The sequence below is a fragment of the Haliotis asinina genome, chromosome 13 (genome assembly GCF_037392515.1).
Source record: "Haliotis asinina isolate JCU_RB_2024 chromosome 13, JCU_Hal_asi_v2, whole genome shotgun sequence".
NCBI lineage: Eukaryota > Metazoa > Mollusca > Gastropoda > Lepetellida > Haliotidae > Haliotis > Haliotis asinina.
The window spans coordinates 23,217,139-23,235,371 of NC_090292.1; the positions used below are offsets into that span (position 1 = coordinate 23,217,139).

The following is an 18,233-nucleotide window of genomic DNA, read 5'->3' on the forward strand; positions in this document are numbered from 1 at the left end:
AATCAATGGCACATTATACAAAATCTGTCGAGGAAGGACAGTAAAACCAACTAGAATATCACAGAAAATGTAAAACTAGTAATTAGATCTAAAACAATTCAACTACAGAGGACAATACAATATAAAAATGGGCTTTAGATTGTCAACAACTGAAGGTAGATCACCACACTAAGGACCGTTGGGACTTACATTACTTTTGCTACCTACATGGACCCTAGTGCATGTGACACGAAGTCTTTTTGATGTCATCATCAGTTCAAAGAATGTGTTGATGTTGCATGTTGTCCAAAAGATTCGTTTGTGCATCACGACAGGAAATGTCACAAACATGTCGTTCTGCGTCATTGGGTGACTCCTATTATAATAACTATCATTTGTTCCTTTTTACTGGATCAATGTAAATCTATTATAATAACTGCCATTTGCTTTTTTAACTGGATTAATTTAATATACATCTGTAGAATCCTTGTTAACAGGTCTTGATATAGGTTAAGATTGTATGCATTATTATACAGTCGTCATGTGCATGTTATACCGTATAATCAGTCTTGTGACAGTAAGTTTGTTATTGATAAGTAATCATGGTCCCTCGCTATCTCGGTTGCATTAAAGCCCTGATTATTCTTTGTGGTTAAATCTACCATATCCCGTGCCAGTACATATTTCACAATGTCTTCATCTCCTTGTACACAGGCCAAATGAAGGACATTGTCACCATCATTATTTACTACTGAAGGATCTGCTCCACTCTCTAGGAGCAATTGAAACACACCGAATGTATTTTGTCTTGCTGCTAACAGCAGTGGTGTCATCCCTTTCGATCCTCTACAGTTTATATCAACAACGTGTAGCTTGAGAATATGCTTCAATATCTTCTCATCTTCTCCCATTAAGGCGAAATGAAGGATGCTGTTACCATCACTATCTGCTACTGAAAGATTCGCTCCACTCTCTAGTAGCAATTTAAACACGTCGTATGTACTGTATACTGCCGCTACCAGAAGTGGTGTCCTCCCTTTATATCCTCTACAGTTTATGTCCAGAGAGTGTAGCTTGAGGACATGCTTCACTATCTCCTCACTGTTTCCCTCACAGGCCATATGAAGGATATTGTCACCATCATTAGTTACTGCCGAAGGATCAGCTCCACTCTCCATTAGCAATTCAAACACATTGCATGTATTGTATTCTGCTGCTAACAGCAGTGGTGTCCTCCCTTTCGATCCTCTACAGTTTATGTTCAGAGCGTGTAGCTTCAGGATCTGCTTCACTATTTCCTCATCCCCTCTCACACAGGCCAAATGAAGGACGTTGTCACCATCTCTATTTACTAAAGAAGGATCCGCTCCGCTTTCCAGTAGCAACTGAAACACATCGCGTGGATGATATTTTACTGCTAACATTAGTGGTGTCATCTCATTGAACCTAAAGTTTATATCCACAATGTGTAACCTGAGGATATGCTTGACTATCTCCACATTTGTTCCCTGACAGGCCAAATGAAGGATGTTCTTTCCATCATTTTGAAACCCTGAAAGGTCAGCTCTTTTTCTCACCAGACTATCAAATACATCTCTTTTCGCACGCCATGCTGCCAGCATCACTGGTGTCAATCCACCACGGCCTTTTCTATTTATATCCACATTGTTTCGCATCAGGATAAAATTCACTATCTTAACATTTCCTCCTCGACAGGCCCAATGAAGGATGTTGTCACCATGGTCATCAATTGCGGACAGATCAGCTCCTTTCTGGACAAGAATATCAAATGCTTCTCTTTCCCCAGCATCTGCTGCAAGCATCACTGGTGTTATTCCAACTCTGTTTTTTTCATTTATATCCACAATGTTTTGCATCAGGATAAAATTTACAATCTCAACACTTCTTCCAAACCAGGCCCAATGAAGAATAGTGGAACAAAAATTGTCAGTTACTGTCAGATCAGCTCCTTTCTTCACCAGAATATCAAATACGTCTCTTTCCCCACTTTCTGCTGCAAGCATCACTGGTGTCTCTCCATCAGTGTTTTTTGCGTTTATATCCACAATGTTTTGCATCAGGATATAAGTCACTATCTTGACATTTCTTCCTCGACAAGCCAAATGAAGGATGTTGTCATCATCCTTGTCAATTAGTGACAGATCAGCTCCGTTTTTCACAAGAATATGAAATACTTCGTTTTTACCATGAGATACCGCAATCAGTACTGGTGTCATTTCTTCATCCCCTTTACCATTTATATCCACAATGTTCTGCATCAGGATATAAGTCACTATCTTAACATTTCCTCCTCGACAAGCCAAATGAAGGATGTTGTCATCACCCTTGTCAATTAGTGACAGATCAGCTCCGTTTTTGACAAGAATATCAAATACTTCGTTTTCCCCTTGAGACGCCGCAATCAGTGCTGGAGTCATTTCTCCATAATCTTTACTATCTATGTCCACACTGGTTTGCTTTAGGACATATTTGACTGTATCCACATGTCCTCCAGCGGAGGAAAGATGGAGACTGTTTCTACGTTTCTGATTCACTGCTAAAGTATTAGCACCTTTTTCTATCAATAACCCAAACACATCTTTTTTCCCATGATATGCGGCTAACAGCAATGGTGTCATGTTATTTTCATCGTTGCCGTTAATGTCGACAATAGTTTGTGTCAGGATATATTTAACAATCTTCACATTTCCTCCTTGACAGGCCCAATGAAGGACATTTCTGTTCCTACTATCCTTTGTTAAGCAGTCAGCTCCTCTCTCCATCAGGAAGTGAAACACAACTTTGCTCCCGGAACCAGCTGCCAGCAACAGTGGCGTAATGCCATTGTTATCTGTACTGTTTATATACAGAACACTATGTTCCAGGACATATTTGACAATATCTATATTTCCTCCTTGACAGGATACATGGAGGATATTTTCACCATGATCGTTCTCTTTTGATATATCAGCTCCTATTTCCATAAGGAAACAAAACACGTCCTTCTTCCCAAACAGTGCTGCTGACAACAATGGCGTTGTTCCATTTCCTCCCCTACTTTCAATGTCTATGATCTTCAGTGAGTGGATGTACTTCACTATCTCCAAGTTTCCCTCCATACAGGCAACGTGTAAGATATTATTATCCTCATCGTCTAATAGGGTCAAATTTGCCCCTTTCTCCACAAGTACTTCCAGCAATGCCCTATGTTCTGCTACTGCCGCTATCATTGTTAATGTCCTACCCGACTGTCCTCTTGAATTGACGTTGGTATGATCTTGAGACAATAAGTATGTAACTTGATACAAGTCTCCTAGTCTGCATGCATCAATAAGAGAAGCGTTAATAAAGGCCCCGCTAGGTGTTTGATGTTGTTCATCTGAAAGAAACGATGAAAACATGACACATTTTTCAGTTTTAGACCCATGTTAATTTAACCCATTAAGCTCCACGCACCCCAAAGTGCTGTACATCTCTATATAGTGTACATCTAGATAGATCCAATGGTTATTTGAATTAGTGAGTGATTTAATACTCATCTACATTGTGACGAGAACCATTGAATTTATATAGTCAGTTAGTGAGTTTATGCCGCACATAGCAATATTCCACCTATGTAGTGGCGATCTGTAAATAATCGAGTCTAGAATTCTACGTTTAAAAAGCCTGGTAAGTTCACATATACCTGAAAGTTTTTGGACTTAGTACCCTCTCCGCAGAACAATAATCTTGCAATACTTCAAACCCGCTTTGAGGGTACAGCCAGAAACAATTCCAGTTAGTAATATAAACTACCAATTATTAAAATACATCTATCTACAGGATATATTACTCACAATTCAACAAGAAAGTCAATTTTCTTTAAAAAAAACAATAATTAAATCAGCACTTAACGTGTTAAAAAGATCCTAAATGGATTTTACAGTAAAACACTTATCTCTTGTGATGGAGAATTCTACACAGTCAAGCAGAATATGCTTGACCGTGAGTCTCTCATCACAAGGGATACAAAATGTAGGATCCTCACCTTTAAAAGGTATGCATGAGTATATCTTGTATGGCCAATACAACATCGTCTTAAAATAACCTCTTCAAATCTGGACTGATAGCCCAAGCAGATGTAACCAACATACGGTTTTATTTCATGTAATTTATTTATACCTATTTGGGTGTCCCACTTCTTCTGCATCATATCACGTATGTAATTAAATAAGATCGAATTGTAGGTTTATAATCTGAGTATGGTATATGAAGTGGTGTCACAGATGTGTTGAGTGCTGCCTTGGCAGCAAGATCGGCCATTGTGTTACGAGAACCAACAGGAGACGATGTGGCATTGGCCAGTAGCAAGATCATTATACATTCCAATAATTTCAATGGCACCCGTGGGGAGCCACCTCCTCGTGGTGGGTGCTGGATAACGCCCAGAGCTCGCCGACACCCCCGTTGTGGGCCCGGGGCGATGTTCGGTCCACCAACCCGTTTGCCGTGGGTTGCGGCCCTGTGTCGGTGGAGGACGGGAGTCTAGGGGTTGAGAGCACTGGGAACCTGTGACCACGTTCCCTTTGCTCAACACACCCCTTCGACCCCTTCGACCTAGACGGGTGGTTGAATGGGCTGGTCACGCCAATCGGCTGGTCACGCCAAGCCCTGATTGTTACATTTTGTAATGTAAAAATTTGAAAATTTTATCCTTGTAAGTCTTTTGAAATTTTTGGACCCTCATAATTTCAAATCTATACTTTCATGTCCTATGCCCAGAAGGCGGTGGCTCATGGGCCAATATGGTGGAATGATTAAACTATAATTTTTCTGCTGGAGTATATCATCCAGGTATCCTTGGTGCTGCAAGCTGGAGATCCGCTTGTTTTTAGCATTGTCCTCGTGATACTCCGTGGTGGGTGGGGAGCTCGGATGATGAACCAATAAATACTAACCATGGAATACCAAACCCCTACCAAAAAGACAAAACGTCCACTTGACATTGATCTTGATGATGCTGAACACAGATCTACTAAAGCATTTGACTACTGGCCACGCTTTATCGTTATTGAGACGCTGGTTATACACCACTGAAATTGAATCCTTTTGCGGTATCCAAGGGAATACAAGGAATTGCGGGTGAAGTCAAAAACATCAGACGCTTGCGTTCAGGTGCTTTACTTGTTGAATGTAGTAAGCGGCAGCAAGCCACGAACCTGATGGCGATTGACTCGTTTGTGAACATTCCTGTGTTGGTCTCAGCACACAGAACTTTGAACACCAGTAAAAGAATAGTGCGAGACCGTGATCACTTATTTGCTGATATGACAGAATTTGATATCGCGTCAGAGATGAAGGATCAAGGAGACACTTTTTTTTAAGCGATTCAAAACTCGTAGAAATAATGAAACCCTTGAGACAAACACATACCTGTTTTCCTTTTCGTGTCCAATTGCTCCAAAATCAATAAAGGCTGGCTACTGTAACATCAATGTGGATACTTACATTCCTAATCCTTTAAGATGCTTAAATGCCAAAGATACGGCCATGGTGTCAATACATGTAAATCATCTGTTACATGTGCTCACTGTAGCGAAAACACTCACACGACGGAAGACTGCAACAGCACTTTCAAAAAATGTACTAATTGTGAAGAAAATCACTCATCCTTCTCAAAAGAGTGTCCCATTTGGAAACAGCAAATGGAAATCAACAAAATAAAATTTACACAAGACATTAGTGTTGCTGAAGCCAAAAAACAAGTGCAAAAATCTGAAACTTATGCTTCCGTATCTCGATCAACGTCTGATACAGCCAAAATAACCAAAATGTCTATGAGCTGTCAAACCAACTGGACATGGATAAATATTGATTCACCTCAGATTCTGTCGCCTGAAATATCCACTCAGACTGCGGAAGTACTTCCAGACTCATCCCGTATTCAGGATGCATCTATATCTAAGGCATCTAAATCCCACTCACAATCTAAATCTGATTCTCAAACAAATGTGAAAGACATTGCAAAACACCCGGTGAAATCAAGAAATGTATCCTCATCACAAAAATGTCAAAGTGGCAGAGCCTCGAAAGGTTCAACAAACAAAATCCAGCTGTTTAACAAATTTGGATCGTTGGAGGACATGGATGTGTCCGAAAATATCCCCCACAAGGCACATAGCTTGTCGCCCTCTAGAAAGGCAAGGGGTAGATCCCCAATAAATACCCCCAAAAGATAGTTTATTCCAATAATATTGTACAGTGGAACTGCAGAGGATTGAGGACTAATTTGCATTAATTACAGCTATTAGTCCAAGACTTTACACCTTCAGGTTATGTCTCCAAGAGACATATTTAAAACAAACAGATACATTTGACCTTTGTCATTTTAATGCATATCATTGTTATTCACCTCCGGGTGATACGGCCACTGGTGAATCATCAATTCTATTCAAACAAGACGTTATTCAAAGACCTGTTTCACTTCTTACTAATATGCAGGCTGTTGTAATTACTTTTACATGTAGCGTTTACGCTATGCTCTCTTTATATTTCGCCGTCTTCGACGTTTGCCAAAACTGATCTTCAAGCACTATATCATCAACTCCCGAAGCCCTGTATTATAATGGGAGATTTAAATGGGCACAACCCACTCTGGGGTAGTGTAGCTACAAACACTAAAGGTAAATTGTTGGAGGACGTTTGTTCTGACGACGATTTATGTATTTATAATGATGGTTCCAGCAGATATTTACATATAAATAATCGACTAGTTTGGTACTTGGAAACAAATAACCTCATAACAAATATACAATGTGGTTTCCGTAAAACAGAAGTACTGTCGATCACTTTGGAATCATTAGTAAAAAACGCCCTGATTAATAAACAGCATGCATTTAGGTTTGCGAGGTCCTTTGCCTGAATTCATAGTCAAATTTTTAAATAACAGACAATTCCAGGTAGGCGTGGGTTCTACCCTGTCTGATCTATACAATAAGGATCAGGGTGTCCCACAAGGCAGTATTTTGTCAGTCACGCTTTTTAGTATAAAGATAAATAGTTTATAAAAAGTTTTAACCGATTCAATTGATGGATCGTTATTTGTGGATGATTTTAATATTTCTGGTCGTGGGAAAAGATGCATACTATTGAACGGCAACTGCAGCTGTGTTTGAACAAAATATATAAAATGTCTTGAAAATGGCTTCAAATCTTCTAAATCAAAAAACAATTCTATACACTTCTGCCGTAAATATAATTCTCATAAAGACCGAGAACTATTTGTAAGTGGCACCCCTATCAAAGTTGTCAAGGAGGCTAAGTTCTTGGGACTTATTTTTTATTCACATTTTACCTTTTTGCCACATATTACATCCCTAAATGCACTTGATTTATTAAAGGTTGTTTCTAATTCAAAGTGGAGAGGGGATCAGACTACCCTCCTTCATCACTCATCCGCTTAAAACTTGATTGTGGCTTCATCGTATATGGGGAGCCTGCAAAAGCAACCTGAAACTATTAGATTCTGTCCATCACCAAGGTCTAAGACTTTGTCTTGGGTCCTTCAGAACTTCACCTATTGATAGTCTCTACGTTGAGGGTGATGAAACGTCTCTTGTGCAGTCCCCTTTATGAGGATGTATACAACAAAAAATCTTCCCTTGTCTCGCCTCTAGGACATACAATTAAACCCTTTCTTTGTTCGGCCGCCCTTTAGCTGGAAAACATAGCTCCCTCCCGTGTTCTTTCTTCTCCTCCTTGGCAGGAGTGGACCCAAGAGGACCTAACATTTACTACTTTTAAAAATTAAAAACGAATGGATTACAGTATAAACAAGAATATAATCAATTAAAACATAAATATAGCAATTGGGAATACTTATTTACAGATGGGTCCATCTTGTGCCACTGTCATTGGATCCAGAACAATATCTTCTAGATTAACAGATAATACCTCTATTTTTACAGCAGAAGCTAACGCCATACTAACGGCTCGTAAATACATACAAAGACACCCTAAACATAAACAGTACATAATCTATTGAGGCTCTCTTTCCTGCCTTCAGGCTATTCAGAATATTTCTTGTAAACATCCACTTTTAATTGAAATTATTGAATTGTATAATTTCTTGTAATGTGATGGCGGATCTTGCTGATAGGTAGCACTCAAAACATTTGTGATACCACTTCTTATTCCATACTCTGATAACAAGGCTATAGAGAGAGCATAGCGTAAACGCTACATGTAAAGTCAGTGTCACAGTAACAGCCTGCATAGTAGTATTTAGTGAAACAGGACTTTGAATAACGTTTTGTCTGACTAGAACGGATGAACCGCCAGTGGCTCTATCACCCGGAGGTGAAAAAGAATGATATGCATTATAATGAAGAAGGTCAAATGTATCCGTTTGTTTTAAATATGTCTCTTGGAGACTCATCGCTGAAGGTGTAAAATCCTGGACTAATAGCTGTAATTCATGTAAATTAGTCCACAATCCTCTACAGTTCTACTGTACAATATTATTGGAATAAACTATCTTTTGGGGGGATTTATTGGGGATCTACCCCGCACTCTTTTGGAGGGCCACAAGCTATGTGCCCTAGAATGGACGTTTTCAGATACGTCCATGTCTTCAAGTGATACATATTTATTGAATAATTGAATTTTATTTTCTGACCCTTTTGGGGCTCTGCCACTGAGTTTTTTGCAAAATCTGGCTTTCTACTTTTAGTTTTAGTGAGACTTTGTTGAGACGTTGTTGACGATTGTGAAGATGATTCAAGATCGGGTGATGTTTCTGATTGTGTTTGAGATGGACCAGGAAGTGAGTTTCCTGTTTGAGTAGCTGTAGTGGGTGAGAGAAGGTTGGGATTATCCGTTGTGACCCAATTTAAGTCTGTCGGACAGCTGACAGATACAGTAACTGTGCTAGATGTTGTTTCAGGAGTTCTTTTCGCAATGGAAGCATAGCTTTCTGTTTGTCCCGACCTCTGTGGAAGTGACCATTTTCCTACTATATTAAAAGCTGTAACTCCATCTGATGTTCCTCCATCAACAAGGCGAAATTTTAAAAAGGCTAACTGGGCTTTATATGAAACACTGTGTGCTGAGAAACTTAAACCCGAACGTTTTATTGACGTTCCTGATGCTATTAAATGCTTTTCTGATCAACTGAACTCCATAGCTGATGAGTGTATACCACATTCCTCTGCAGTTCCACACATAAGAAAACCATGGTTCAACGATGAGTGCAAACAAGCTAGGAAGGCAAGGAAAAAGGCAGAACATTATTTACGTCGCCATCCTATGGTGCATAATTTAAATAAATTTAAAATTTAAAATGCTAAAGCAAGGCGTACTTTTAAACAGAACAAACGCCGATCTTGGCAAAGTTATGTGTCCAAAATAAATTCTCGGACACCCATGTCCAAGGTATGGAACATGATCCAGAAAATTAAATGTAAAGGTACTAAATCTACTGTCCATCATCTTAAACATGGAGATCAATTACTTACTGATAAATTAGATATTGTGAATAAACTGGGTGAAACTCTCGCTAAACACTCTTCCTCTTCGAATTATACACCTAAATTCCAGCAATATCAAAAACAACAAGAAAAGAAAACTATTAATTTCAATTCTGATAATGGGGAAGATTATAATGAAACTTTTTCTATTCATGAACTCCATACTGCTCTTGATCAAGCTCATGACACTGCTACTGGAGCTGATAACATCCATTATCAGCTCCTGAAGCACTTACCAGAATCCTGTTTAGAGACGCTCTTGTCAATGTTTGATGATATTTGGACTTCCGGGAAATTTCCTTCTTCATGGCGTGATGATATAGTAGTACCCATACCTAAACCTGGACGTGATCATACGGATCCATCCAATTATCGTCCGATTTCATTAACTACCTGTGTTTGCAAGACCATGGAACGCATGATAAATAATCGACTTGTTTGGTACTTGGAAACAAATAACTTTATCACAGATATACAATGTGGTTTCCTTAAAAACAGAAGTACTGTTGATCATTTAGTGCGTTTAGAATCATTTGTGAAAAACGCGCTGATTAATAAACAACATGCTGTGTCTATCTTTTTTGATCTTGAGAAGGCATATGACACAACCTGGAAGTATGGCATTCTGAGAGATTTACATGACTTCGGTTTGCGAGGTCGTTTGCCTCAATTCATAGGCAAATTTTTAAATAACAGACAATTTCAAGTCCGAGTGGGTTCTACCCTGTCTGATCATTACAATCAGGATCAGGGTGTTCCACAAGGCAGTCACACTTTTTAGTATAAAGATAAACAGTTTATCAAAAGTTTTAAACGATTCAATCGATGGATCGTTATTTGTGGATGATTTTAATATTTCTTGTCGTGGTAAAAATATGCATACCATTGAACGGCAATTGCAAGTGTGTTTAAACAAGATTAATAAATGGTGTCTTGAAAAAGGCTTTACATTTTCCAAATCGAAAACTAACTGTATACATTTTTGTCGTACATATAAACCACATAAAGACCCTGAACTATCTCTAGATGGCACACCAATTAAAGTTGTGAAGGAAGCTAAGTTCTTGGGTCTCATTTTTGACTCACACTTAACGTTTTTACCACATATTAAATCACTTAAAACTAAATGCCTGAAAGCACTTGACTTGTTGAAAGTGGTTTCAAATTCAAAATGGGGAGGAGATGAAGCTACCCTTCTCCATCTATATCGATCTCTCGTGCGTTCGAAACTCGATTATGGCTCCATTGTCTATGGTGGAGCCTGCAAAAGCAACTTAAAACTATTAGATTCAGTCCATCATCAAGGTCTAAGACTTTGTCTGGGCTCCTTTAGAACTTCACCTGTTGACAGCCTGTATGTCGAGGCTGACGAACCGTCTGTTGAGCAGCGACGTATAAAATTAGCTTTACAGTATGTAACAAAACTATATTCAAATGAGTCCAACCCTGCATATAACTGTGTTTTCAATCCCCTGTATGAGGATATATACAAAAAGAAATCTTCTCTTGTTCCGCCTCTTGGTTTAAGAATAAAACCACTTATTGAGCTGGAAAACATAGCTCCTTCCCGTCTTCTTTCGTCTCCTCCTTGGCAGTTTGTTAGGCCACAAGTTGACCTAACATTAACGACTTTTAAAAAATCAGAAACGAATGAATTACAGTATAAACAAGAATATAATCAACTGAAACATAACTATAGCAATTTTAAATCCTTATTTACAGATGGGTCCAAGGACGGTGGCGCAGTTGCTTGTGCAGCTGTCATTGAATCCAGAACAATATCTTCTCGAATGCCCGATGATAGTTCTATTATTGCAGCAGAAGCTAACGCCATGTTAACAGCTCTCAAATATATTCAAAGACACCCTAAACGAAAACAATATGTAATCTATTCCGACTCTCTTTCTTGCCTTCAGGCTGTTAAAAATATCTCTTGTAAACATCCACTTTTAATAGAAATTATTGAATTGTATAATAATCTTACCACTGGCCAATACGACATCGTCTTTTGTTGGTTACCAAGCCACGTAGGTATTTCCAGTAACGGAATGGCCGATCTTGCTGCCAAGGCGGCACTCAACAAATCTGTGACACCACTTCTTATTCCATACTCTGATTATAAAGCCAGCATTAGAACTTACATCCGTGATCTGATGCAGAAGAACTGGGACACCCAAGTGGGCATGAATAAATTACATGCAATAAAACCCTATCTTGGTTACACCTACTTGGGTTGTCAGTCCAGATTTGAAGAGGTCATCATGCGACGATGTCGTATTGGCCACACCAGATATACACATGAATACCTTTTGAAAGGTGAGGCTCCTCCGTTCTGCATCCCTTGTGATGAAAGAATCACAGTCAAGCATATCTTGCTTCACTGTGTTGAGTATTCCATCACAAGGGATCAGTATTTTAATTCACATACTATGAAGGATCTTTTTAACAGTGTTAGTCCTCATTAAATTATTGCATTTTTAAAGGAATTAAATTTGTTAACCGAATTGTAAATAGATAAATATTTTAAAATGGGAACATTAAATTAGTAAGTGAAATCGTTAGTGGCTGTGCCCTCGAGGGGGGTTGAAGTACCGTAAAATAATTGTCCTCCTGATAGGGTACGTAAGTCCAAAAACATTTGACGTAAATTTCAGTTTTCCAGCTTTTGAATCGTAGAATAAATGTGTTTTTACTTTATGGCTAGATTTGTCTAAATTGCTAACAGCTGAGGGGGTGAGGGAATGATGTAAATCCAGCTAGGGTCCATGCAGGAAGCAAATGTACTGTAAGTCCCCATGGTCCTTAGTATGGTGATCTACCTTCAGTTGTTGGCAACCTATAGCTCATTTTTATATTGTACTGTCCTCTATAGATACATTGTTTTAGGTCTATTCACTAGTTTTATATTCTATTCTGTGATATTCTAGTCAGTTTTACTGTCCTTCGTTGACAGGGTTTTACAATGTCCGTGCTGGTAATTCATTTGTATTTTTATAATTAATCGTTTTCGTCACGATATGGCTGCAATACTGCCGATGTGACGTTAAATACTAACTCACTCACTCACTCACTCACTCACTCACTTTGGAAGTTGGTCGTAAAGTGCTTGAAGATCAGTTAATTGAAGCAACGATGTTGGGGGAATGTAAAGAGAGCACAGAGTAAAAACAATGTGCAGAGTTATTCTAACTGCAACAGCCTGAAGATTGGTATGAAGTAAAACAGGGCTATTAATCACACCCTGTCGAACTAAAATAGAAGATCCACCAGTAGCTTTAGTCCCTGGTGGGGAGAAGGAATTGTAGGTACTGTACTGACGTAAATCAAAATTATCAGTTTCTTTAAGGTAAGTCTCCTGCAGACATATTGCTGATGGCTTATAATCTTGCATCAATAAATGCAAATCATTGAGATTGGTCCTAAGACCTCTGCAATTCCATTGAATGATTGAACTAGAAACGCTCATGTTAAAGGTGGTTGTACAGGGGATCTGTGTTCCCCTTTTCTAGGCGACTTACTTGTGGTGCGCCGATGAGGGAGAGGAGATACATCCATGTCCTCTAAGGTTTGAAAACGATTCTGTATCCGTACAGGGTCACGCTGACCCTTTGGAATACGATCAGAACGATTAGAATGGTCAGATTTTTTGGTTGCCGTTTTCAAATCAGACAATGGTTTCGGTACCGACTGCAGGTTCACTGTTGAAGTCATCGGCGAGTGTGAGACAACTGTAGATGGATCATCTGTTTGAGATGAAGAACTAGATGACTGTCGAGGAGATGTAGTGAGGATCGGAGCAGAGGATTCCATCCATGTATAATCAGTTTGACAACATACGGACTGATATGAAACCGATCTAGAAATTGGAATTGAGACTGAAGCAGCAACTGCATAAGATGGGCCTGGTTTTTCAAGAGCTAGTACAAGTTTCCTTGCTTCTAGGAAAGAGACAATTCGTTCATGTTTTATTTTCGAAATTTTTGACTGGAGTTCCCATGTAGGGCATGTTCTGGACGACGAAGGATGATTTCCAGAGCACTTTACACACACTGGAGGTTTATCACAGAGTTTGCCATCTTCACAGGTGCCTCCACATCGATGACAAGCAGCCGGACTACGGCATGATGTAGAACCATGGCCATATTTCTGACATCTGTAGCACCTCAGGGGATTTGGGATGTAAGTATTAACCCTTAAATGACAATAACCAGCCTTCAATGATTCCGGACGTGTTGGAAGACCAAATGTAAATAAATAGGTGTTGGTCTTTACGATGTCATTTTTTTCTTTTGTAAGTGAACCGCTCAACAGCAGTTACACCTTGTGAGCTTAATTCTGAAATGATGTCACTCTCATCCATATCTGAAAGTCCCACATCACGGACAATGCCTTTACAACTATTGAGTGTTCTGTGAGGGGACACCTCCACAGGAACATTAGCCAGTGATTTGGTTGAAAGAAGTATTTGTGACTGGCTCTTCTTTTTACACTCGATCAGAAGAGATCCAGAACGTAACTTCTTGATTCCTTTGACATCGCCAGCTAAACCTTCCATACCTTTAGAAATAGCAAAAGGATTCAATTTTAGTGGACCATCATTTGGTGCTGACATGACCAAAAAGCGCGACCAAAGATCAGGATTTGGGAGAACTTCTTGAATTTCATCCTCAGCCATGGTGGTATTGAATATGATTCACCCTCCAAGCTCCCCACCCACCACGGAGTGTCAACGAGGAAAATGCCTACTGTATGCGGGTCTCCAGCACACGGCAGCAAGGATACTAGGAGGGTATACTCAAGCAGGAAAATATCCCAAAAAGATAAATCCTACCAGATTGGCCCATGAGCCATCGCCTTCTGGGCATGTAAGACTCTAGGCAAATTTATATATGACATATTTCTACTCAAGTAATGTTTGACAAATAAAAAGAGTCGAAGTCTAAAAGTATCAATACAGTTCATTCAGAATATAAGTTTTTGTGCAATTACAAGTAATGCACAGGGCTCGACATGACCAGCCGATTGGTTGAACCGGGCCCATTCAACCACCCGTCTAGGCGAAGTCAGGGCCAAAGTGGTGTATTGAGCAACAGGAACACGGTTATAGGTCCCTATTGCCCTCAACCACCAGGATCCCCTCTTCCGCCGACACAGGGCCGCAACCCACGGCAAACGGGTTGGTGGACCAAATATCCCCCCGGGTCCACTACGGGGGTCTCGGCGAGCTCTTAGCGTTACCCAGCACCCACCACGAGGAGGTGGCTCGCCACGGGTGCCTAGTAGTAAGTGTAACTTGGCTATGTATAATATTCTTTTTGAATTAGGTTGAAGAGCCTCCAGTGGCCCTGTCACAGGAAGGTGAGAAATAATGATAAACATTGAAACTGCATAGGTCTAAAGTATTTTTCTGTTTTAAATAAGTCTCCTGCCTACATAAAGCTGATGGTGTATGATTCTGGACTAGTAACTGTAATTCGTTGTAATTATACCTTAGTCCACTGCAATTACACCGAGCAATATTATTCTGATAAGCTATCTACAAGGGGGATTTACTGGGGATCTACCCCCGCACATTTTTGGTGGGTGAGTAACTGTGTGTCCTAGAAAAGACATTGTAGGACACGTTCATATTCTCAAGAGATCCATATTTGTTGAACAACGAAATTTTACCAGAATCCCTTCCTACACTGACATTGGGACGCAACCCAGAGCACACAGGTTGCCCAATTTTGGGTTGATTGTACTGTGGCCTATATGGCCCTAGATCTACACAGTGGTCAAGAGCTATCAACCTTACCCAGCATCCACCGAAATGGTGGCACCCGTGGCGAGCCACCTCCTCGTGGTGGGTGCTGGGTAACGCCAAGAGCTCGCCGACACCCCCGTAGTGGACCCGGGGGGATATTTGGTCCACCAACCCGTTTGCCGTGGGTTGCGGCCCTGTGTCGGCGGAGGAAGGGATCCTGGTGGTTGAGGGCAATAGGAGCTTGCAACCGTGTTCCTGTTGCTCAATACACCACTTTGGCCCTTACTTCGCCTAGACGGGTGGTCGAATGGGCCCGGTTCGACCAATCGGCTGGTCATGCCAAGCCCTGTGCATGGGGTATTATTATATTTATCAATGCACATACACCATTTGGAATTGTTGTAAATTTGGACTTGGCTTTATAATCTAAAACATTTTTGAATTTAAAATATTTTGCTCTGTATTTTGCCTAGAGTCCTATGCCAGAAGGCGATGGCTCATGGGCCAATCTGGTAGAATTATTAATCTTTTAATTCTTCTGCTGGAGTATATCATCCGGGTATCCTTGGTGCTGCAAGCTGGAGGCCCGCTTGCTTTAGCATTGTCCTTGTGATACTCCGTGGTGGGTGGGGAGCTCGGATGATGAACCATATTACCTTAACCATGGCCTACGAAATACCACTTAAAAAAACAAAACGTCCACTTGATATTGACCCTGTTGATACTGACCTGAGACCATCTGCATCGATTGAATATTGGCCACGATTCATTGTGATTGAGACACCTGACAAGACACCGTTAAAACTGAACCCCTTTGCTGTGTCCAAGGGTATTCAGGGTATTGCAGGGGAGGTGAAAAACATTAGACGCTTGCGTTCGGGTGCCCTGCTAGTTGAATGCGGGAAAAAACAACAAGCAACGAACCTCATGAACATAAAATCTTTCGTGGGCATTCCGGTCACGGTCTCTGCTCACAAGACCTTGAATACAAGTAAAGGTATTGTGAGAGATCGTGATCGATTGTTGGATGATATGTCGGAACTTGATATAGGATCTGAAATGAAGGATCAAGGTGTGCTCTATGTCAAGCGCTTTTCAACGCGGAGAAACAACGAAACCATCAAAACGAATACGTACCTGTTTACTTTTTCATCTCCAAATGCACCCAAATCAGTGAAGGCAGGCTACTGTAACATTCCAGTAGATACGTACATCCCCAACCCGCTCAGGTGTTTTAAATGCCAGAAATATGGACACGGTGTGAATACTTGCACATTGTCTGTTGTGTGTGCTCACTGTGGTGAGAAGACACACACAACAGAAGATTGTGACAGTGATTATAAAAAATGCACCAATTGCTCAGGCGACCATTCGTCCTTTTCTAAACAGTGTCCTATTTGGAAAGAGCAAATGGAGATCAATAAAATAAAATTTACACAAAATATCTCCTTTTCTGAGGCCAAAAAACTGGTAAAGAGATCTGAACTTTCAGAAAGTTATGCTACAGTAGCAAAAACATCATTGGGGTCTAGTTCTAAAACAACGTCAACCACAGGCTGTCAAACTACCTTGAATTGGGTCAATTGCGACTCTCCACAACATTTGTGCACTGCTATATCATCACAGACTGAGGAATCACTTCCTAATACCTCAAAGACTTCGTCTGATCATAAATCAGCATCTCAGTCACACTCAAAGTCTCAATCTACAGCTGAGAGTCAACAAACGGTGAAAAGTAAACCGAAGCCAAAGCCTGATGCTTCAAAACAACAAAGTGGCAGAGCTCCTAAAGGATCACAAGATAAAATTCAATTGTACAATAAATATGGGTCTCTTGAAGAAATGGACGTTTCTGAAAATGTCCATTCTAGGGCACATAGCTTGTCGCCCTCCAAAAGAGTGCGGGGTAGATCCCCAATACATCCCCCTAAAAGATAGTTTATTCCAATAATATTGTACAGTGGAACTGCAGAGGATTGAGGACTAATTTACATGAATTACAGCTATTAGTCCAAGATTTTACACCTTCAGCCATATGTCTGCAGGAGACTTATTTAAAACAAACAGATACATTTAATTTTCGTCAGTTTAACACATATCATTGTTTTGCACCTCCGGGTGATCGGGCCACTGGAGGATCATCCATTCTAGTCAGACAAAACGTTATTCAAAGCCCTGTTTCACTTAATACTAATATGCAGGCTGTTGCAGTGAGAATTACGTTACATGTAGCGTTTACGCTATGCTCTCTTTATATTTCTCCGTCTTCGACGTTTGCTAAAACTGATCTTCAAGCTCTATATGATCAGCCCCCGAAGCCCTGTATTATAATGGGAGATTTAAATGGGCACAACCCACTCTGGGGTAGTATAACTACTAACACTAAAGGGAAATTGTTGGAGGACTTTTGTTCTGACAATGATTTGTGTATTTATAATGATGGTTCCAGCATATATTTACATCCTGGTACAGGGACCTATTCTGCTCTTGACTTGTCTCTGACAACTTCCGAACTACTAAACGAATTCGAATGGTCAGTCCACGATGACCTCTGTGGAAGTGACCATTTTCCTACTATGTTAAAAGCTGTAACTCCATCCGATGTTCCTCCGTCATCAAGACGAAATTTTAAAAAGGCTAACTGGGCTTTATATGAAACACTGTGTGCTGAAAAACTTAAACCTGAACGTTTTATTGACGTTCCCGATGCTATTAAATGCTTTTCGGATGAACTGAATTCCATAGCTGATGAGTGTATACCAAAGTCCTCTGTAGTTCCACACATAAGAAAACCATGGTTCAACGATGACTGCAAACAAGCTAGGAAGGCAAGGAAAAAAGCAGAACATTATTTCCGTCGCCATCCTATGGTGCATAATTTAAATAAATTTAAAATTTTAAATGCTAAAGCACGGCGTACTTTTAAACAGAACAAACGCCAATCTTGCCAAAATTATGTATCTAAAATAAATTCTCGGACACCCATGTCCAAGGTATGGAAC

The 18,233-nt window shown here is 40.1% G+C and overlaps 1 protein-coding gene across 1 annotated transcript; it reads right to left on the bottom strand.

Moving 5' to 3' along the window:
- Positions 1-542: 542 nt before the first annotated feature.
- Positions 543-3,209, bottom strand: LOC137259435 (ankyrin-3-like). Its single transcript, XM_067797092.1, has one exon. The coding sequence runs from the start codon at positions 3,207-3,209 to the stop codon at positions 543-545; it is 2,667 nt and encodes an 888-aa protein (XP_067653193.1).
- Positions 3,210-18,233: the final 15,024 nt, after the last annotated feature.

What these genes read in the sequence shown, in the direction of transcription:
- LOC137259435 (XM_067797092.1), bottom strand. Translation starts at nt 3,209, where the DNA reads ATGATAGCGGCAGTAGCAGAACATAGGGCATTGCTGGAAGTACTTGTG.